Source organism: Lepidochelys kempii, chromosome 21 (genome assembly GCF_965140265.1).
Source record: "Lepidochelys kempii isolate rLepKem1 chromosome 21, rLepKem1.hap2, whole genome shotgun sequence".
Lineage (NCBI taxonomy): Eukaryota > Metazoa > Chordata > Testudines > Cheloniidae > Lepidochelys > Lepidochelys kempii.
Genome location: NC_133276.1, coordinates 7,451,890 through 7,475,121, shown reverse-complemented (window position 1 = coordinate 7,475,121; position 23,232 = coordinate 7,451,890). Strand labels below are relative to the sequence as shown.

Here is a 23,232-nt window from a genome sequence, read left to right as displayed (position 1 = left end):
AGAGAGTCTTTCTGGGTACCTCGGGCCAAACTCTCCACTGGTGTAAATTGGCATAGCTCCATTGTACCAGCAGAGAATTGGGCTCCTTACCTTCCACAGTACAGAACTTAGCTATGGAATTTAGACCCTATGGTGACAAGGGCCATATAAATACCCAAATAGATTTAATGTGGGAATACACAAGGGGCGAAAGCCTGGCACACTCTATGGAAGAGCAACCAACTCCATGTCGTGTCTCTCTTATTAGATAGGAAAGTTAATGGGTCATACATTAAATGTAACTGTATTGTAGCTAGTAAGACTCTTCCTATGTGGTCATGGCACATGGTTACATAATACATGCAATGTCCAATGTTGGCAGTTTTTCTTGGACACGGAATGGGAAGTTCTTCAATGTGGCCAAGGACCCGAAGGTCTCGATGCAGCGCAGGTCGGGGACACTGGTCATCGACTTCCGTGGCGGTGGAAGGCCGGAGGATTATGAGGGGGAATACCAGTGCTCTGCTCGAAACCAGTACGGGACAGCGCTCTCCAGCAAAATCCTCCTGCAGGTTTCCAGTGAGTAATGCAAACTTGTCGCTCCTCTCTCAAGACTGAGCCAGGCAGTCTATAGCCTCAGGTAGTTGAGTGGCTCTGGTTTGGGTTAAAAAAATGTTTTCATGACATAGGGTTTGCAGAAGCTGGGAAGGAAATATTTGCCACGCAAATGCCACATCTGGCTTCACATCTGGTGGTATGTGTATCTGTTTCATTTTATTAATTCAGCCTTGCAAACAGACTAGAGATGTATAGTGGTGATAAAATACCCATTACCTGCATTGGCTGATAGGCTGATCTTCTTTTCCTTCCCTCCCACTCCTGTATCCAACAACCCAACTACAATAACTGTATCCTGTGTAACTTCTAATGGACCTGCCACTGTGGCATCTGGGCGCATCAGACACACAAACAACAATTGTAGCTGATCACAGTAGATAGCAATCTCAGCTGCTAGAGGAGGCCACATAGTCTGCTGGCTAGGAAGCGGAACAGAGAATCAGGAGACTCTTCCCTTCTATGCCACTAACCTGCTCTGCGACCATGCCCAAGTCACTTTGCCTCTCTATGCCCCAGTTTCCCCATATGTAATATAGGGGTAATAACGCCCGCCGTACAGAGGACGTTGTCGTGAAGCTTAATTCATTAGTCATGTTTGTACAACACTGAGAGACCCTCCAATATAAGTAGTTTTTGGAGGGTGAAATATCATTATGGAGCAGGAACACATGGACCCTGCAAGAAACCTGTGTGTATAAAAATAAAATTGCATCAGGGCCTTTCCACTGAAACCAGGCCAGGTCCTCGGAGAGGGCGATGTGATTTAAAAAACAAATCTCTCCCAGTGTATTCCCTTCAGCTCAATGTCTGCTATGTCTCTCACATCTTCTGATTGCAGGGTCTCCCTTGTGGCCAAAGGAACATTTGGACCTCGTAGAGATCGATGAAGGATCCCCACTGACTTTAAAATGCAACCCACCCCCTGGGCTGCCACCTCCTGTTATCTTCTGGATGAGCAGCTGTAAGTTAGGACAGTGGTTGGGTGGCCAAGGCTCCCTGAACTGTTCATTTCAGTGAGGGAAATCTTTTGACCGATCGCAATATGTATTTTAATGCAGAACTTCAACCTCCCCCCGCCCCTGTTTTAATTACAGCAGAGCTGATGCTTTCTGGCGTAGCCCAAGTGTTCTCAATGTCCTATTTTTTGTTTTGTTTTGTCCTGTGACCCACAAACTGGTGAGAAAATCATGTCCCAACCCACCCTCCTCTGCAGGCAGGAATTGTGGGGGTTAGATCATGGCATGAGTTTTTAGCCACTTTGTGGTTCACAGGTTTTAAAAAGGTTGGAATGGAAAGGAGGGGAGGGATTGGCTGGGAGCTGAAGCTGGACAAATTCAGACTAGAAATAAGGTGCACGTTTTTAACAGTGTGGGTAATTAACCATTGGAATCACTTACTGAAAGTGGTGGGGGATAGGATGTTTTTGCAAGAGGATCTGTTCTGCTTCAATCGCAGCCTGTTAGACATGAAGCAGGGAAGGCCCATGGCTGATGTTATGCAGGAGGTCTGACTAGGTGACAATGGTTTCTTCTGACCTTAAAATCTATGAAACCATAGGGGTTCGGTGCTGTGAGGGTAGGATGGGGAGCTGTTGCTCTGGGGGTAGCTGGGTGAAGGGAGTGTAGGGGGCCAGTGCGTGCTGCTGGATGGAGTAGCGGGCCTGCGATTTGGCCCAAGAAGGTGAGCCTCTGCTGTAACCAAGCATGGGGATGGCAGCAGCTTGAAAACAAAGCTACGGGGCAAATCACTTTTTACAACGATAGGAAGTGCCTTGCTCGTACATGGAGCTAGCTCTTTAAAATCCCTCCCATCCCACGTCATTGGTTCCATTGGAAATCAGTGAATTCTTATAATCAAACAGAATCCCTTCCAGCCAGCCAGGGGGACTGTGTATTGCTCTAAAGTCTATGAGGGGCATGGCAGCCTCAATATTCATATTTTGTTTCCTTCATGGAGTGTTTCACGCCACTAATTACAAGAACTAGTTTGTACTCATCAGCTCTTGCTGGACTTGGATGACTCTGCCTCAATTATGCATTTGCTGCCCCCCTCCAGATGCTTTGCCAGAAGACGCACCAGTTGTTTGAAGGCAGATGTTAAGACGTCCAGCAGTGCAGTGGCTTTTGTTTTGAATTCCTGTTTTCTCTCTCTCAGCCATGGAGCCAATCCACCAAGACAAGCGCGTCTCCCAGGGCCAGAACGGCGACTTATACTTCTCCAACGTTATGCTGCAGGATGCCCAAACTGACTACAGCTGTAACGCGCGCTTCCACTTCACCCACACCATCCAGCAGAAAAACCCTTACACGCTCAAGGTCCAAACCAGTAAGTGTCGCTTTGACCTGTTGGGCTGGTGCTTCTTTAAGTTTTTCCGCAAGGGCTCCCCTCTGGATCGTGCTGGCAGTATCCTGCAGAGAAGGCATTCTGTGCAGCTCTGAGATCTCTCTGGGGGAGGGCGCTTCCTTCCATGACAGGGTTTAGAATAACCTAAGAATTGGTGGTTGAAGGTCAATGTAGCAGTTGGACCAATAACCTAAAGGCAGGGTATTGATGTCTCTCTAATGCTTCAGAACTTCACTGCTAAGCAGGCCTATAATTCATGCTATAACTGTGTGTGTGTGTGTGTGTGTGTGTGTTAACCCAAAACCAGCTTCAACAGAGATGAGATGTGTCTGCGCTTTGTAGGGGAGCTTTTATATACATAGTTAGTGGGAGATCAATCTGTTTAGTTTCCAGGCTTCATATGTGAGTAATATCCTGGGTTTGCTCAGAGCTGCTCTTGATGACCCCAGGGTTAGGGTTATTTCCTGTGCTGTGGACCTCAGTTCTTTTACATTTGCATTGCATCTCCACAGAACTTCCCTAAACAAGTCTGAATTAATACAGAAATATATGCAAGAATACGGTAATGAGCCCCGGGCAGCCAAGGATCCTTAAAATGTGCTGGATGCAATTTTGTTCTTGGTGCTATCTCATTGAGATTTCACTACTGTAACTGAGAGCAGAATTATACTGGGCCCAAATTCAGATCCATTCGAAGTTGGTGCAACTCCTTTGATTCCACTGGAGTTTCACTTGCTTAGGCCTGGCCTGAATTTAAGCCTATTGTTGCTCTTATTGGGTAGGGAAGATATTGTGCTTGTGAACACTGAGGCGACTGGCACATGTAGTCTCCTCGTTTAACTCATGAGCTGCACGGCACAGGGCTAAATTATTTATAAACAACGATCTATTGTTTAGCTGTGAGACTCCCACTTACGTTAACAGGAAAATTGACCCTATGGAGCCCAAGCGATTGCATCGAAAACTTGTGCTGGGCTTGCAGGTGACCTCAATTTCAACCCAGAGAAGGGCATTCTCTCTAGGGGCAAGAGGAGCCCGTTTATAATGCACTCTAACTACATAATGAGAAGTCTCCTGAGAAGACATTGAAGCTGGAGATGGACAAACCAGATTATGTTTCTAATCTCATTGAGAGACCTTTGCTGACTGCAAAATCCTTTCTCCACTGCAGTGATAGTAGGCTAGACAGTCCTGGATTTGTTTCTGAATATTTATTTTGTTTCTAGGTATAAGGGATGCACATCTATCTAGTAACTCAGTATGTCAAAGAGCCAAGGGATGAGATGGAGAGTATACATGCTAGTTCCTGGCACCAGTATTCTCTTCTGTGGTCTAAAAGTAGATTGGTTGATGGAGGAAGGCAGGTCTCCAATGCTGATGGATTTCACGGGGGTCTACTGGAGGAAATTTGGAGCGAGATCATAGTTCTGATCACCAGCGGATGTGGAAATTTTGTAAGGGAGGGAGTAAGAGAGAGAATGAAGACAGGAGATAATATTTAGTTGTAAACCTGCAAGGCAGGGACTGTCGGTTGCTATGTATATGTATAGCACCTAGGACAATCTCGGTTGAGGCAAGCATAATGTCACATCAGTTTGAGAGCAAGAAGCTTAGCTGCTCCCTGTGTACGTTTACACTGTGGTGTAAATTGGAGTATAAATCTAAAGACCGAAGAAGGCCTAAGACTTTGTAACTATAATTCGAGGGGGAGAGATGATCAAAGAAAGTGGGCCTGGTGTTTGAAAACGCCTGATCAGGGCAGGCTCTCCCAGATGCTGCTCTGTATAAAGAAATAGCAGTGAGAGCAGCATTACCCGGCTGCAAGTCTAATGCAGAGAGAGTTCAGGGCTATACACTGTGGGAGTTAGGAGAAGGACCCACAACCAATGGTTTGCTGTGTATTTCTGTTCTCATTAAATTGGACAATGAACATCCCAGGTAGAAACAGCTAACGTTATACCTCTCTGCATAGCTTCACCTTGCAAGTTTGCCCCTTGTCTCAGTTCAGAGTCAGCAGAAGCTGAGTCCAATCCCTCCCTGCTGCCCATTTGTTTCCTCAACAACGTCTCCATTCCGTCTCCTTTTTATTTCAACCTCCCTGTTGCAGCAGCTTGGCAGCTTTTCCCATAGCCAGAGAGTCTGCATTTGAAAGCCTCCGCACACCCTTCCAGGAGCAGCCAGCAGACGCGAGAACTTGGAATGGTACAGCACGCCTTGAACACGTGATTGGAGGTCATGTTATGCTAGGCAAGCAGCCACCGAATTAGAGGAACAGGAGCTCTGTTAAAGAAGCATTTGCCATAGTTTGAGAGGAGGAGGAATATGGCTTTTCAATAGGTACCATGCTACACATTGTGGAATAGCTCGAGCGTATTTAGAGCTCTGCAAAGTGAGAGGAGAACACTGCCAGAGCCGGATGGTAGGGCTCGACTGTGATCTCACATCAGTGTATGTTGAAATTAGTGGAGCCCCAGTACGGCATAAAACTTGACATGAGAATCAAAACAGGCAGAGAGCATTCTACCTGCTTTGTTGTGCTCTCTCCCCCATGTGGGCTTAGGAATAAGACTGAGGTGAGCTGGGCCGTAAGTATTTAGTGACTGACAAAGGCTAAGTACATAGATTCTTGGCCGATTGATGGGAATAGTCACAGATGAATAACATTCAGATAAATTATCCACTTACACAGATGGTCGAAGAATGAAAACATTGAGCTGCAAAAAAAGGGCCAGGTTCTCAGTTGGTGTAAATGGGTGTAGCAGCACCAAAGACAATGGAACTGGGCTCGTTGGCACCAGCTGAGGATGTAGCTGTATATATTAATAGACTGAAGGAAAGAATGTGCAGAACAAACTATTGATGAATTGACAAGCTCTAAGAAGTCTATGCTTAGCTGTAAACGCTAACCCACATAGGATAGCTATTCTTCATCTAGATATCTCTACAGCATCCATTCTCTCAGGTCCTTTAAAAGGCTCATTAAGGCTGCTGCACTGTGGCTTCCAATTATACTGGACTCTCTCTTAAGTCTTCCCTTGGAAATGTCGGCTTTATTATATCATGCAAATTTCATCCCAAAAGCCCCCTGGAGGCCCCTGAATAGAAGGTGGACTGAAGTTCTAATTTTCTGGCTGTTACGATAATAAATTCTTTGTATATATCACATTCAAAGAGGTTGAATTTAGGTGTGGTTTTTTTTTTTTTTTTTGTCTAAAGCTGTTGAGAGATATGTGCCTTATGGGTGTTGGCTACTTTTAAGAAATGAGTAATCTAACTGTTGAAAATGTTTACATTAAATTTCCATTATTTACATTCCATATGGGAGGGAAGAAAATTGCCCCTGCAGTTTGTAAAAATTCAGTAGAAAGATAAGGCTGTACTTTTTCCTGTAGTGGACTGAGGTAGGACTGCATTCTTGTTCCAAACCTAATCCCACTTGATTCGTGTAGCTCTTGGACCCCTGATGAGTCATCTTAACCCTTCCAAAACAGATGATGTATGTTGTTGATGTTTAAGCTTCAGGGCAGTGACTCTTCTTGTAACCAATGTACCCAGTTTTTAAATGTTCTAAAACTTTCTGTTCATTAGATGATGTCGTAAGATGGCTGTGTAGCATCTCTTTTTAAAATCTGATCACTCTTAGCAGATCCCAAATCAGCATTTAATATAAGATACATTTTAAAAATGTGAGGACAGAACCTAAGGTGGTGTATATCAGCATTGTTCATTGGAGCAATGCTGATTTACCCCAGCTGTGGATCTTGGCCCATGTTTCTAGCTATTATCCAGCAATCCTGTAATGCCAATTAATGTTCTTCATAAAATAGAGTTGTTAGATTTGAGTGCCTGTCACCGACTGATGGATGTGTGTTAATGAATAGTGGATTTTTATGAGACACAATGCACTTTAAAATACTTTTAATTAAAAGGATTTTACAGTTAACTACTTTTAAATCCTAATTTTGTTAATTTTTATCACACCTTTCTGTGTGGTTGTGCTGTGGCTTAGCCAACCTATGTTTTATATGGACATAAAATAGCAAGAAACATGCTTCCCTCATGTGTTCAAGGAATCAAGAGCAAAATAGCCACTTGTCTCACATTGGAACTGGATTTTTCAAAGATACAGACACTCTCTTTATACCAAAAGAATCAAACACTTAAATTGCAGAAAGTGTTTATGAAACCTTTAGTTGATATTTTATTTTTATATTTTGTTTTGATTCTACATCTTGTAGGAATGAAGCAGTCCTTTCTCCTTTCATTGCTGTCTTATGTTGCTGTTTGTTTCTTTCCGGACTGTTGTTCTTTTCGGAATATTTTGTGTGCTTGTGTTGCATAGCTGCAGTATTTTTACGTTTCCAAAATCATTTTGTGTTCTGGTCTTGGTATTTCATTCCTGCTTTCTTGCGTTCCTCCGTTACGCCTTCCATTACTCAGTGCTTGCTTTGTTGCCTTTGGTGCGCTCATGTTCTTTTGTTTATTACAGAGAATCCCCATAATGAAACGTCTTTTCGAAATCACACTGACATGTACAGTGGTGAGTCAACACTGACTTCTGGAGAACTTCATGTTCTAACTCCTTTCTACCTAACCCAACTTACTCTTGTGTTAACACCCACTAGTTGGTCGTTGAAACTGACAAGGCAATTGAGCGAACAAGTTAGCAATATTTATATATATATATATATGCACCTACACACCATATATATGTAGTCCTGTTCTGATTTTGTACTTATAGTTTCAACTTAATCAATACTGCACATGGAGGGGAGAAAACCCCCTAAAATATCATACAGTGTCCAAATTATTGAAAATTAAAGCTGATCAATTATCTGAACCCTCAGATTAGGGACATTTGGATTAATTGAGTATGAACCAAAACAAAGCCCAAACAACAAGGAGGTTTGGCCAAATTGAATCCAAATCCCCATTTCTACTGCAAATAGGATCCCCTTTCCAAAGAGCAGAAAACTTAAAAAGAAAATCCAATATTTCTCACCATTCAGAAAGCGCATCTATTATATTTGCAGCTAAATGTAGGCATTGAGAAGGGAAAAGAAATGTATGGTTTTCTGAAAAGTATGGTAATGTGTTTCTTTGTAGTGGTGTTATGCATGTTTTGAATGCTTTTTGAAGATTCTTTCTCTACCCTTTGTCTGAGCAGAAAAACTACCTCAGGAGAATACATTTGTTGGGGGAAGCCCACAGCATACTCATAAATTATGCTTCAGAGGCACAATTGCTGAGCTCCCCAGGGCATGATCTTCCTTCTGAAATAAATTGAGAGTGTCGTGGAAGTGATGTGATAATGTAAATAATAGTGGGGGGCCACGGTGGGTTTATTTCATTCAGTGGTGTAGTGAGGGAGGATGTTTGCATAAAGTGCTGGAAACTGGTTCATAACAGTCTTTGTAAGCTCCGGCAGATATACCCCAAGATATTGCTGCTGAGGAAGTGGGAGGATGTGCCCAAATGCAGTGAATTCAGAGTATGCCTTTCATGGTTATGTTTGGGCTGCTCTGGGGGAGAATGTCCCCAGTGCTGGTGCAGCCTGTATCATTCCCCCCTCATGAGACTATTCAGGGATGAAACTGACTCCAGAATAATGAGAGAGATTCCATTTCCTCTGAAACCATAAGAGGACTTTTGCTTAACACAGGGGACTGCGTTCTGCCCGCAGATATGCACAGGCAAACCCTAGTGGTGTCCTCACGCTCAGGTAGCTAGAATGCAAAGGTTCTCCATGCTTTCAGTCTAAGCACTCTTCAGACCCTCTCTCCTCAAGGTGTCTTGCTTTGCACTGCCTGAGCAGAGGGAGGACAGACCTTTCACCCCCTAGCTAAGGAGAACCCTGCCATTGGGGAGTCCCTTTTAGGCATACAGCCAGCATAGCTGACTCTTATGCTAAAGCTCTTATCCTCCCCCTCTGCATCCCGCAGCAGGATGTGCATTGCAGGAGAGAGAGACACTGTCTCGTACAGTTCCTTGGTGCCTGGCAGAGCAGCCCCCAGTGCATTCAAGGCTGGGCAGGAAATCAGGGAGCAGTAACCAGGTCACTAGTGGCCCCAGCACCACATCTGCTGCACCTAAGTTGAGTGCAGCAGAGAATCTGGACCAAAGAAGGCCTGCCACCTTATAATCAGATCGCCATTTCATTGTCATCAACCAAAGGAGGAAAATAGCAGTAATATGGGCATGTTATTGTGACGCTATCATCCTACTAATGGCTTGGAGAATTATCTAGATCAGAAAGGTAGCAAAGCTCTGCAAAGCAGGTGAATTCCAAATCAGGTAGAAGCTTTGCACTATCAGGAAGAATAGGGAATACTGCTGCTTAAGCAATTGAAAATCTTGCAGGGTTTTTTTTGGCAACATATTGCCTGACTGCAGAAGTCTAAGCAAGTTGGATAAAATCTTGCAAGAGTATTGAAATGCGCTTTCTGCCATGATTTGCTGCCAAATGAGATGGCCAAGAGAGGATTCACATCCCCCACCCCTTTTGTATCTCCCTGTATGAGACTTGCTGAGAGTTCTCTGAGTAATAGGGATGCCGTATGGGCGAGGGAGGGAACTCATTCTTGAAATGTGGATTTTTTTGTTTGAGTGAAAACTGTCTCAAGAACTATTGAGGGGGATTTGGCATGTTAGAAACCCAGAACGGTGCTGGCAATGTAAACACCCTGCTAAGCAAGTAGCAGTGTCAGAAGATATGCTGTGTTTAACTGAAGTCAGGGATGCCCTTGAAATGGGAGAAGACTAGTTATGCCCAGTATGGATGGCTTTGAATGGTCAAGAGTGAAATTAGCTCCAATAGGAGCAGTGGTTGTTACATAAACTGATTCAAGTCTCCATACGATGGAAGTAGAAGGAGATTTCTCCTCTGTGCCTGTGAGTAGGTATAAATCCATGGGAAAATGGAGACAAAATCCTATAGAGAATTGTCCTTTAAAATGTATCTGATTAATACTCATTGGCTAATGAAGCTGGACAAATGCCGTTTAAATAAATAGAAGTTTGAATTTCTAAGTGAATCCCTTTACACTGTTTGCACCATTTTTGTGTTCACTCTCCTCAAATAATCTAGGGACAGAGATTTTTCTGCCAGGAAGGTAACACAAGAGGAACAGAATTTTGAATTCGTCTCTGTGAGTTTCCGCACAGGAAAACTGAATCTAAGGGTCCCTCTGCACTTTGACCTGGGGATTGTAATTTCCAGCCCATGTAGATGTCTGCACTTTAGCTCTGAGTGACCTAGCCACAGTGGCATTCCCTGAGTACATTCCTGCCCAGGACCATAGGTTCTGGGGGCAGCTAGCCCATTGTCCTGTCCAAGCCATTGGTATTCCTAGTGAACTAGCACCTGAGCTGGACGTCATATCTCCAGCTTGAAGTGTAGACATGCCCCAAGAGTTAAGCTCCTCCAATCAGGGGAAAAGAAACATATTAGGTGACCTTGTGTGTCCAATCCAACAGCTCTAACTTTCCATGCCAGACCCTCCCAATCAACTGTAGACAAGTGAACTACAGACCAAGAATTGTTCTTAGAAATTACTCTGAAAATTTATTTTAATAACTAATCGATTTGAGAAAATCATGCTAAATTAGCGAACAGAAAAATGTGTCTAATTAGTCATTCAAATTGGATTATTTGCCCAAACCAGTTTCATGTAAAAAGTAAACCTGCAGAGAAAAGTTTTATAGCTGTAACGTCTTTCTGCAGTGCAAATTGCCATAAGTAAAAGTCAGGCACTTGGCTGGACGTGACTGCAGAAACTTTAGGGATACTTTTAAATGGCTATTCAAAATTTGGGGAAGGAAATGGAGGAGGACCTGCTGCACTTCTGGATCCTTAGCGCAGGTTTCATTGTACTGGAGTAACTGAGTTAACACCAGTCACGTATATGTGTTGGCTTTTTTCCCCTTCCTCCACCTCCTCCCCTCACCTTCTGTTGATCCTTAGAGTCAAAAGAGACCCATCTGCTCCAGCCTACTGTATAAACCCCTTCCTGCTGCCAAGATTACCACCAAATAGCAGATTTTTGAAGGCAGCCGGAGCAGTTTTTATAGGGCTCTCGATTACGGCATGTGGACTCAGATCAAAACTTTGTGCCATAGCATCTAGCTGTGGTACTTAGGTTCCCATGTTGGGTGCACAAACCTGCATCCCTTATTCATGCAAGGAGTTCCATTTGCATCAGTGGGTTTCCTTGCATGAGTAAGGGCTATGTATGAGAGGGAAGATTGCCAAGGTGACTGCTCAGTAAATGGAACATCCAGCTGCACCATGAACGTCCATAGGGGTTCAGGAAGAACAGTAGCTGGACATAAAGCAATGCCCCATTCAGATGAACAAGGGATGTGCATACCTCTTAGTGCTGTGTCTGAGTTTGTATACAGGCTCAATGAGACAGCAGTGGATAGCCCTCCTTTGACAGCCAGAAGGGCTAGCACCACCACTTAGTATTAAATAGCTCTTAGCTCTTGAAGAATACAACAGAAATTGTAGCAAAACCCTAAACCCAGACCCATTGGCCCTCCCCTGGCACATATTTAAATTGCTGCCCCCTCTATGGATAACTCCCCGTCTGCAGAAGCATAAAAGGTAGTGGAAAGCATCTGCTCCTGAGACACATGCATCAGTCCAGTTAACAGGACATGTGTATCCACATCCGAGCCGCAAAAATAGTCTACAGATATCGGTGGATTTGCAGGGCTGTAGATACAAAATTTGTATCCGCATCTGATCCGCACAAATGGGCCGTGGATTTGCAGGGCTCTAGCTGTGCACCAGGGAGGGAATGGATGCTCCAGCATCTTCTGAATGCTTAGATGACCACCAGCTGAGATCCTGTCACATTCTAAAGTCCTTGGCAACCTCCTCAGCAGCCCAGTGTTAGAGAAAGCTTGTGCAGAGCTTCCCACTAGTACAGCCCGTGGACAGTGTGTTGGGATGGAGATTACACGGCAAACTTGCCATGCGTGTGCTACAGCGAAGCTGCTGGAAGCTGCTTCCTCTCCCCTCCCCACAACAATGTCCACTGTATGCGACCATGCCGGAGGCAGGAGCTGCCAACAGAGCAGCTCTCCGAGGAGCCAGATATCTATGTCTATGCTACCTTGCATGTGGATCCTGAGAATTGCAGTTAGACACTGAACAATCACGGGAGCTGACCTGTTATTGAAGGAAGCAGCTAAAGAGTAGAGGGGTGTTTTCATCCTGATATTTGGGGCGTGGCATTATATGCATATACGAAAAGCTTCATTATTGTCAAACTTCGCTATCAGGGGTCTCCTAAAAATCCCACCAACTTTCATGCAGTTAGAGCCCTGATGCAGCAGTGCCTGCCCCCACATCTCCCCCAGAGCTGGTGACCAAAAGAACACCTTGCTTCAATTTCCATTCCTCTGCATCTCTCTTAGATCACACCCACCTGCAACCCAGCTAATAGAAGAGGGGACACCTGTTACCATTTGCAATAAACCTAAAATATTTATGTTCTGTCTGCTTTGAATATTAAATTACAGAACAGCCAATTGGAACCATCCTCAAAGCCTCTGATTAGAATCCCAGATGCCAAATGCTTACACTTGAACTCTCCCTAGGGTTTTTTCTCCTGGGTCAGATCCAAAACGTTAGCGAGGGTCAGTATTTTCAGTTCTGATGCAGTTAAAATTGCAGCAGGTGCATCTTCTGAAACTTTACCCTAATACGGTGGAAATGTAATAAGATCAGGGTCCGATCTTAGGGTAAAACTGTTATGGGAGCAATTCCTGAGATTATCATCATCATGTAATCCAGACCTGAATGCTAGCCACATATCCGTCTTGAACCTAAACCCCAGGCTGATAATGAGTAAATGGCTATCGTCTTCTCAAAGCCTATTTAGTGGGTGGGCTTAAAGTGTCTGTACGTTGGTTTCCCTTTCAGTAAAAGGGAGATGATGATATTTAACATCCTTTGTAAAGTCCTTTGAGATCTCTGGATGAGAAGTGCTATATAAGAGCTAAGTATCATCATTATTAACATTCTACTAGTTGGAAAGATTCACCGGTGCCAGAAATTTCTTGCCTTTAAGATAAGGAACTCCACTGGAAATGATTATTTCAAACCAGTGGAAAACTTTTTAAAGGTGGCTCGCTGTACAGAAAGCAAATAGATACAGCTTCTAAATGTGTATCTAACTCCTCTTTCAAGGTTCTTAGTAGAAATTAAATGTTCTGCAAGCTGTTTCCAAATTTTAAAATCTGTAAGGTTAATATATGAAAAAAATAAAAATGCCTTTGATTAGCACTTCAGTGCTTGGGGCTGCGGGTACTGGAGTTACGTGGTTGTTTTAAACTATCCTGATCACGCCTCCTTGAGGTTTATTTTGTATAGATGAACAATGGTGGCAATAACGGGTGTATGACTAGCAGAGCAGGTATAAAAATCCACTTCCAATTTATTTATTTATTTATTTCCATGTTCCAACCAAAGAAATGGACTGAGACTTTTCTAGCAGGCTGACATTTTCTGTCTGTCACTGTCCCCACAAATCTGGAATTGGAAGTTTATGTCTGCCTGGAATGATTTCTGCAGCACCCTAATGTTAAATGGCAAATGTTTATCAGATGTACTAAGACAGAACCTTATTATGAGCTCCCCAGTGTGTCTGTAGGGTGCTTTAAAAGAACTGGGAAAGGATACTAATTTCCCTTCCTTTATTTTTTAATTGTCATCATTAATATATGGCTGGTAAAATTGCTTGTATTGCTTCTCTTCCCTGACTGGTACCTTCCCTGGCTCCCGAACAAACAAAATACTTGTTGAAGTGAGACATGCACCCTGTTTAGACATATACCATACAGTGATTGCCATGAAAATGAACATTTGCCTACTGAGTAGTGTCAAAGAGGACGTATTTCCCACATCTCTCTGTGTAAAATAGGAAATACCTGCAGAAATGCTGTTACCATGGCGTGGTAGCTGTAGACAAGTATTGCCTTCATAACACCAGCCACTATGTTTGCAACCTCGCCTTCATACGCTAGTGTTGGGCTGGTATTGTAGGGCTGCCTTAACTAGGAAAGGGAGCTTATCAAGTGGTAAGAAAGAAGTTAAATATGTGTATCTGTCTACGTCATTGGTAAATGAACTGTATCGTCAAGGTAAGGTCATGACTTGTACGTGGTGGTAATCCATTAACCGAATAATTGACTAACCGTCTCACCAGCACTTGTTGACCATTAATCATTTTGTATTTTAAAAGTCATGTGATGTGTGTGCGCAGCTGTGGTGTGGTAGGCTCAGAGCCAATTGGGAAGCTGTGGTTTGGGCTGCAGGTAGCTTTTCTTTTGAGGGGTCTGATCACAAACCTTTCCTGATGTCTTAATGGAGTGAACGCCACAAATTGTTTTCCCTTGTCATCCCAGTCCCTCCCCTTAAGAAACAAACAATAAAAAACAGTTACTAGCCTGTCAGATAGGATGCTCCTCAGATATGTGTGATCCTACGGGTACCACAGAATCCCCCCCCTCTTGCTCTCACAGGCACATACTGGGCATAACTGACTTGAGCTGTATTTCTGATGTGTGCTGGTTATTGAGCTAAAGAATCTTTTGGGTCAGAGGGGGCCAGCTACTTCCACTCCTACTCATCCATCATAGCAGAGTTGGGCCCATTATCCCTTTCTAACTCAACACCTCCTCTAGCCTTGAATGTCTCCCATTGTTGATAATCCATCACCTACCCTTGGCCATTTTGTTCCACTTCCACTACTGCTGTTCTGAGCCCATTGCATCTTATGTCCTCATGGTTGTAAGTTAATAACTACAATCATCTTTAACAGAAAGACCTTTATGTATCTGTAGACAGTGGTCATGTCTCTTCTCAGTTGCCTTCTCTCTAACCTTTCCCTAGTTCCCTTAAACTTTCCTCTTAGGTTGCCTTGTCTAATTGTTTGTAGTTTTTGTCACTGTCCTCTGTGCTCTCCAATTTCATTTTGTTTTTTAAAGAACGATACCCATTTTAGGCCTAAAAGTTACCAAATAGAGCAGAATAATCACCTCACCCTTATTACAGGCCTCGACAACACTGTCACTCCAACTTATTTTCATGCTCATACCCACATCCTCTTGTGTGGTACTACTGCCTGGCCAGTATAGTAAAAGCCTCCATTTGTGTGTTGGATTACTGTGTCCTACATGAAGCACTTTGTCTTTTGTTATTTTAAAATCTCATTTGATTTCAGCCAACTTCTCCTTCCAAGATTCTACTGTGTTTTAATTCCGTCCACCAAATTGTTTGTGAGCTCTACCGCTTCAGCTCCAATTAATCTACAAAATTAAGTAGCGTACTCGTCTACTGCATCAAAATCCTATTGAGGCCTGGATCAAATCCTACAGTCCTTATGCAGACAAAATTCCCACTGAGCAGCCAACAGGGGTCTTGACTGGATAAGGATGAAAGGAGTTGGCTTATACTGAAGTATCAGATCCAGAACACACGCTAGTAGAATACAACTCAGTATCTCTTCCTAAACTAACCCTAAATTGTTAATCTTGTTTCTGAGCTGCACTTTTGTTTTAGCCAGTTTTATACCTGTTCATATAGTGATTCCATGTCAGTCTCGTGTCTCTGGTTTCCTTATGGAAATGGTATATGGAACCATGTCAGATGCCCAACTACAGATGAGATTTTGTACACTCTGTCCACAGAATTTCCTTTAACAACTTTTTTCTTTGTTAACCATATCAAAGAGAGAAATTAAGGGCCAAATTCTGCCCTAATTTACACTTATCCGGCCAATAGACCACGGTAGGGTCTTGCACTGGGATAACTGAGGGGATCATCCAGCAGTGCACTTAAGCATGTGTGTATGCAGTGATGCTAAAGTTGCACATTTTCTTAAGTGCTTTGCCGGATCAAGGCCTGAATGCCAAATCTGGCCTTAATTTGGTTTGGCACGGATTGTATTTCATAACCAACATTGCTTAAAATTCATCATCAGATTTCCCTCTAGATGCTTTGAGTTGGAGCACTTTATTAATTGGACATAATTCCTTCTGCGCTCAGTGTGTTGGCAAACCCTCGTGTAGCAACTGGTCCCAGAACACTGACGGAAGGGAAGTTATGTGGTTCTATTATGGGTTCGTTCAGTTTGATGTGGAACATTGGTGCATCCACATGAATCCAAGTAGAACCAGCTTTATTGGGATGATGGTCTGATGACCTACTACAGTCCTGCAAGATGGTCGTGAAAACCAGCTAACTTAGTAAAGTACCGTGTGCACTCATGATGCTGCAGATACTTTCTTCCCCTGTTGCTATATCGCTTCTCTCCACTCAGGCAGCTCTGTGTATTGCTGGTAGAAACGGCATGGAGGAGGAGATTTTAAAAGTGGTCTGTTTTTTTTTTTTCTGCTGATTTCAGCCCGAGGGGTTATGGAAACGACCCCCAGCTTCATGTATCCCTACGGGACCTCAAGCAACCAGATAGTGCTGAGAGGGGTGGACCTCTTACTCGAGTGCATTGCTTCAGGAGTGTACGTACCACTTGCCCCAGGAGGGAGGGGGAATGGTTTCTGGCATCTCCTTATCTGTTCTGCTCTGGGTAGTAAGCAAACTGTACAGTCCCTGATGCTCCACTTTTGCTATTCACTTCAGTGAAAGTAGGATCCAGTCCACGGTGTCTTGCTCCCCAATGGAAGGACCGGTAACTGCAAATGTCCTATGGGCAAGAGGTGGAAAGATGCATCACAAAAGTGGAAGCGGGTGACACTATGTTTCTGTTTTCTCTGTGTTGGATCAGTTTCCTTTTATTTGTCCACTTTGGGGATGTAGTGACACATGAAACAGTGTCCTACCAAATATAGGGAAACAGGCCCCACTGTAGTCCTTGTGAATGCCCAACTGGCCAGGTCTGGCTACAGGAGTGTGCACCAGCTAAAACTATGCAGAAGAGATTGAGTAGTATCCATGAGCCAGAAATTCACTCCTAGTGGTGTTAGTGAAGGTCAGGATCCTTGATCAAGATCCTGGTGTAAGTCAGGAGGGCAGGAGAGTGAGTCATCTGTGGAAACCATTGGGCGGATAAAATCTAAGGGGACTGGTTTAAGTGGTTCTGAATTTGGAGGAATCTCATAGATTCATAGATATTAAGGTCAAAAGGGACCATTATGATCATCTAGTCTGACCTCCTGCACAACGCGGGCCACAGAATCTCACCCACCTACCCACTCCTGCGAAAAACCTCTCACCTATGTCTGAGCTATTGAAGTCCTCAAATCATGGTTAAAAGACTTCAAGGAGCAGAGAATCCTCCAGCAAGTGACCCGTGACCCATGCCTCATGCTACAGAGGAAGGCGAAAAACCTCCAGGGCCTCTTCGAATCTGCCCTGGAGGAAAATTCCTTCCTGACCCCAAATCTGTTTGTTTCCTGTACAGTACATGTCTTGACGAGCCTCCTCTCAGATATGACCCCTAATCTGTCCTCCCCTCCTTAGACCAGCACCAGATATCATGTGGTACAAGAAAGGAGGAGAGCTCCCAACGGACAAAACCAAGTTGGAAAATTTTAACAAGGCCCTTCGCATCACCAACGTCTCTGAGGAAGACTCTGGGGAATACTTCTGCTTAGCGTCCAACAAAATGGGCAGCATCCGCCACACTATTTCAGTGAGAGTGAAGGGTACGTCATTTTTTATCCTACCATTCAAATTACTTGAGCCGTTAGAATTCCAGAGCCATGGGGAGGGTGAGAGGGGGCTGTTCTTGTTTGTTCAGACCTATGCTAATGGGATAATCTGTGCTTTGCGGAACTGAGATGGATGTTTGCCTATACCCACACACCTTTGCATCTCAACCAGACTGATCTCCTGATCCAGGTCCTCAGCTGGTGAAAATCAGCATAGCTCAGTGGATATTTTTTTTAAATAGAGCTACATTAATTTACATCATGCAGTAGAAAAAAATTCTTCTGCTGTTTTTTTAGCTCACGTAGGAGTGCATGGTCATCCCGCCCCATCCATCTCAGAGGGAGGCCATGCCCCCTCATGCTCGGGTCTCTCCCTAGGCCAAGATTGTTGGGAGATTAGCAGCCTCTGAGGCCCTGGCCCTCTAGGCTGGGCCAAGTGGCCGGTAGTCCAGGGCTCTGGCCTCAGGCAGGGCAGAGCAACCAAGTGTTTATAGGCTCAGGCTGTCAGGCAGGGCAGAGCCCGCAAACAGTCTAGGGGCTCAGGGAAGTCTGACATCCTTGTTCTGGCAGACAAATGTAGGCCTCTAGGCCTAAGGTCGGGAGGCTGCCACTCCAGGGTTGGGATTGGCTAGGAACATTAGGCAAAGGTCGACTGTAGAGATTTTACTCAGCATAGCCAATGCACATCTGTTTTCTAGTGGCTAAAATAGAGGACTTGACTTACAGCGACATCACTTCCGCATTGGGGAAGGGCCCATTTCCTACATGTGGCATGTGGTGGGGAACTCTTTCTGTGGTGTCAGCTTCAACAACTAAATAATGGAGAGGAATTCAGCGGAGGTAACCACAATGCATGTATAACTTGTCTGTATACACATTCCTGTCTTTAAAGCGGCCCCTTACTGGTTGGACGAACCACAAAACCTTATTTTGGCCCCTGGTGAAGATGGTAGACTCGTGTGTCGAGCCAACGGGAACCCGAAGCCTACAATCCAGTGGTTGGTGAATGGAGAGCCCATAGAATGTAAGCAAACTGATGGCTTTGGGGCTCCCTAGCAGGGACTGAATTATATTCATTATAGAAGCATGCACCAAGACATGAGGAATTTCATATAAATTGCTCCTCTTTTCAGGGTGGAAAAATAATAAGCATGAGTCATGCTAAGGGTGTTTTCAAGATCGTAGTTATTTGAGATGTTTCAAGCGCACGTGCCTTCCTCATGGTGTCTTTCATCATCCTTTCCATGAGTGGAAGATCTAGTTATGATAGTGTTACAACTGTGACACCAAAGGTCACTTTAAAACAAAACAAAACAAAAAAAGTTTTTGGTGCACTTAAAAATGACCAGTAGCAATGGTGAGAGCCAAGAAGAGTGCAGGCAGGTGTCCATCATGCCGGTAGCTCTCTTGTTATCCTTCAGTCCCATCAAGATACACTCCCCTCCATTAATGAGGAGATGAAAACTACAATGAGGATTAGAATGAAATTAACATTGGACTGGACAAACCAAGAATAACAAGGAAAAATCCAATATTTGTGTTGAACAGAGGAGTCTTAATTTAAAGTTAAGTGTGTATAGGTGTGACAGAGTTCAGGCGACTAAATGACTGGATATCTGTGTGTGTTATGTAATGTCTAGCGCTTGCTATTTTAGGATTAGTTCCTAAAACAATGGATTTTTATCGATTTCCCTCACTAAAAGTAATTTGTCATGGAATTATTGAAGAATATTATCAATGCCTAACTTAATGTAACATTGCTTCTGCATCAGAATCCTTCTGTAATGCTCATTGGCTTTAGATGCATGGTTATGAATTATGGAGCAATCACATTTCAACAAGATCCTTCTAAAAAGAAACCGAAAATGACCTGAAACTAATCCTGCTAAACTCTTTTGGTCACTTCAGATAAACTAGAGAGAAAGGTCATCTGTCTTTTAAAAGCGAACTGATAATTCTTCAAGAAGTGTCCCTGTGGGTACTCCACTTAAGGTGTCTTGGCGCCCTGCTCTTGTAATCGGAGATTTGTAGTAGCAGTGCTCAACTGGGCCGCGTGTGCGCCATAGCTGTCTCACGCTGCTCTGAGTGGTTACATAGCGGTGCGCAGCCAACCGTCCCCAAGTTCCTTCTCTACCCCAGAGAATCAGCGTGAACCTCTGAAGTAGAGAGGAGGAGGGAGGATAGTGGAGCACCCAGAGGGACAAGCATCTTGAAGAACTTCAGTTACTGCACAAGGTGAGTAACCGTCTCATCTGTCATATAAATAAGGTCTAGGCCACATAAAAGACCCTAAACTATGGCCCATATGATTACCTTAAATAATAATTTACATTCCCCCTGCTCACTAATCACTCACTATAGAGTGGATGGCAGAGAGGAGCAGGTTGAGACTGAAATTGACTCTATAAATCCTCCTCAAAATAATGAACTCAGCATTTCCCAGGCATTACCACCCTGCTTTGTGCTGGGGTTAAAGAGTCACACTGTGCCCTAGGGGCCAGTGTCTGAACATGAGCACTATTGGCCGCAGGCCATGCCAGACACCGGGCATAGCCCCTAATGATCTTGGTCTGCATATGACCTGAGGACTTCACAGACTCCCATGCTGGCACTCTGAAAAGCTTTACTCCATCCTCAGCTTGCTCTGTTGGGTATGTTCAGTAGGATAACCAATTGTAAGCGGGGTCAGGGGGTTGGATGTCTCGGGGGGTGGTTAATGGGATTTGGAGCCTTTCACCCAAGTAAAGTTTAATAGCAAACTGAAGAGCTCTCTCTTCCTCCTTCTGTTTGTTCTGAAGCTGCTCCTCCCAACCCAAGTCGGGAAGTGGCCGGAGACACCATTGTATTTCGGGATACCCAGATTGGCAGCAGTGCCGTGTACCAATGTAATGCTTCCAACGAACATGGCTACCTTCTGGCTAATGCCTTCGTCAGTGTTCTGGGTAACTATCTAATGCTACAGATGGTCTGCTGATATCTGTGTTACGGAGGTGGATTGGGAAGGTCTTTACAGTGAACACAGGAGTTCTTTAACTTCCCAGCCTAGAGGTGTTCATAAGAAAACAGTAATCTCTGAATTCATGGGTGAAATCACCATCTCCCATAGAACAACATTCCCAAAATCTCTGGCTAATTTAAGTCATGATAGATAGCAACTGTAGTGGGTTAAGATTGTTAAGGATGCTGGTGGCAGGACCGCCAAGCATCAGGGCTGGTGTTGGCAGGAAGGCCATAAATAGAAGGTAGTAAGAGACAGAGAGAGCAGTGGAAGGGTAAAAGTGAAGGGAGGGGATAGGAGGAAATGTGGGAGCTTTGCAAAGCCTTGAAGAAGGAACTTGAACTTGAGGTGCAAGAAAAAGAGAGTCCTGTGACTAGAGAGGAGAGATGGGGATATGGTGTGGTTACAGCACATGGGATTTTAAAGACACAAAATGCTCATTTGACAGGTTTCAGAGTAGCAGCCGTGTTAGTGTGTATCTGCAAAAAGAAAAGGAGTACTTGTGGCACCTTAGAGACTAACAAATTTATCTGAGCATAAGCTTTCGTGAGCTACAGCTCACTTCATCGGATGCAAGTAGTGGAAAATACAGTGGGGAGATTTTATATACACAGAGAACATGAAACAATGGGTGGGATGCTCTTTGTTGTTTAAGATGTGCCTCCCCGGATTCTTGCCCCACGGAACCAGCTGATCAAAGTGATTCAGTATAACAGGACCCTCCTTGACTGCCCATTCTTTGGCTCCCCGATCCCCACTTTGCGCTGGTAAGGATTCCAACACTCAGAACTGCTGATTGCAATGGGCTTTGGAATGAGCCACTTCCTCCTGCTGCTTCCTCTTACAATAGTTTCTTGTATTGTTATGAGGTTTAAGAATGGTCAGGGAAGCGCCCTGGATGGAGAGAACTACCAGAGGCATGAAAATGGGAGCTTGGAAATAAACATGGCTCGGAAGGAGGACCAGGGAATCTACACCTGCGTCGCCACCAACATTCTGGGTAAAGCAGAGAACCAGGTTCGTTTGGAGATCAAAGGTAAGAGACAGTGCTGTCAAAGTGTTGCACGTACAGGCCCACCTTCTCACAAGCATCCACAATTTTCCATGGGCATCAGTTTACACCCACAAGTTGGGTAGTTAGCTGGTTAATTCTCGTGCTGTGCATCAAGCACAAACATACCCACAAAACTGGGATCCCAACACATTTAGTTTCCATTATATGCAAGACTGATTTTCAATTAAGCCTAAAAGAATTCAGTGGTGGCTGGTGCCTAACTCTCTTGGGCTCCATTGAAAATCACAGCGTAAAGGATTTATTTTTCCTTTACCAATTTTTTGTTACACACTTTCATAGCCTATAGGCAAAGAGGCAGATCTTAAGAGCTGGAGTATGGCGTAGTTTAGCTTTGTTTTTGTAGTTTAATATCATAGAATCATAGAATCATAGAATATCAGGGTTGGAAGGGACCCCAGAAGGTCATCTAGTCCAACCCCCTGCTCAAAGCAGGACCAATTCCCAGTTAAATCATCCCAGCCAGGGCTTTGTCAAGCCTGACCTTAAAAACCTCTAAGGAAGGAGATTCTACCACCTCCCTAGGTAACGCATTCCAGTGTTTCACCACCCTCTTAGTGAAAAAGTTTTTCCTAATATCCAATCTAAACCTCCCCCACTGCAACTTGAGACCATTACTCCTCGTTCTGTCATCTGCTACCATTGAGAACAGTCTAGAGCCATCCTCTTTGGAACCCCCTTTCAGGTAGTTGAAAGCAGCTATCAAATCCCCCCTCATTCTTCTCTTCTGCAGGCTAAACAAGCCCAGCTCCCTCAGCCTCTCCTCATAACTCATGTGTTCCAGTCCCCTAATCATTTTTGTTGCCCTTCGCTGGACTCTCTCCAATTTATCCACATCCTTCTTGAAGTGTGGGGCCCAAAACTGGACACAGTACTCCAGATGAGGCCTCACCAATGTCGAATAGAGGGGAACGATCACGTCCCTCGATCTGCTCGCTATGCCCCTACTTATACATCCCAAAATGCCATTGGCCTTCTTGGCAACAAGGGCACACTGCTGACTCATATCCAGCTTCTCGTCCACTGTCACCCCTAGGTCCTTTTCTGCAGAACTGCTGCCTAGCCATTCGGTCCCTAGTCTGTAGCTGTGCATTGGGTTCTTCCGTCCTAAGTGCAGGACCCTGCACTTATCCTTATTGAACCTCATCAGATTCCTTTTGGCCCAATCTTCCAATTGGTCTAGGTCCTTCTGTATCCTATCCCTCCCCTCCAGCGTATCTACCACTCCTCCCAGTTTAGTATCATCTGCAAATTTGCTGAGAGTGCAATCCACACCATCCTCCAGATCATTTATGAAGATATTGAATAAAACCGGCCCCAGGACCGACCCTTGGGGCACTCCACTTGATACCGGCTGCCAACTAGACATGGAGCCATTGATCACTACCCGTTGAGCCCGACAATTTAGCCAGCTTTCTACCCACCTTATAGTGCATTCATCCAGCCCATACTTCCTTAACTTGCTGACAAGAATACTATGGGAGACCGTGTCAAAAGCTTTGCTAAAGTCAAGAAACAATACATCCACTGCTTTCCCTTCATC

At 44.3% G+C, this 23,232-nt stretch overlaps 1 protein-coding gene across 34 annotated transcripts in view; it reads left to right on the top strand.

Moving 5' to 3' along the window:
• NFASC (neurofascin) overlaps window positions 1-23,232 on the top strand; it is a 187,600-nt gene that overhangs the window by 87,885 nt on the left and 76,483 nt on the right. For 28 of the 34 annotated variants that reach the window (XM_073319968.1, XM_073319995.1, XM_073319990.1 and 25 more), the window contains 10 exons: window positions 362-558; window positions 1,436-1,558; window positions 2,752-2,922; window positions 7,430-7,480; window positions 16,356-16,467; window positions 17,429-17,613; window positions 18,512-18,643; window positions 20,418-20,561; window positions 21,273-21,384; window positions 21,487-21,653. In XM_073319968.1, the coding sequence (XP_073176069.1) occupies window positions 362-558; window positions 1,436-1,558; window positions 2,752-2,922; window positions 7,430-7,480; window positions 16,356-16,467; window positions 17,429-17,613; window positions 18,512-18,643; window positions 20,418-20,561; window positions 21,273-21,384; window positions 21,487-21,653 (1,394 nt within the window). The remainder of the gene's footprint in view (window positions 1-361; window positions 559-1,435; window positions 1,559-2,751; window positions 2,923-7,429; window positions 7,481-16,355; window positions 16,468-17,428; window positions 17,614-18,511; window positions 18,644-20,417; window positions 20,562-21,272; window positions 21,385-21,486; window positions 21,654-23,232) is intronic. The other 6 variants (XM_073319973.1, XM_073319994.1, XM_073319993.1 and 3 more) reach the window with 1 other exon arrangement.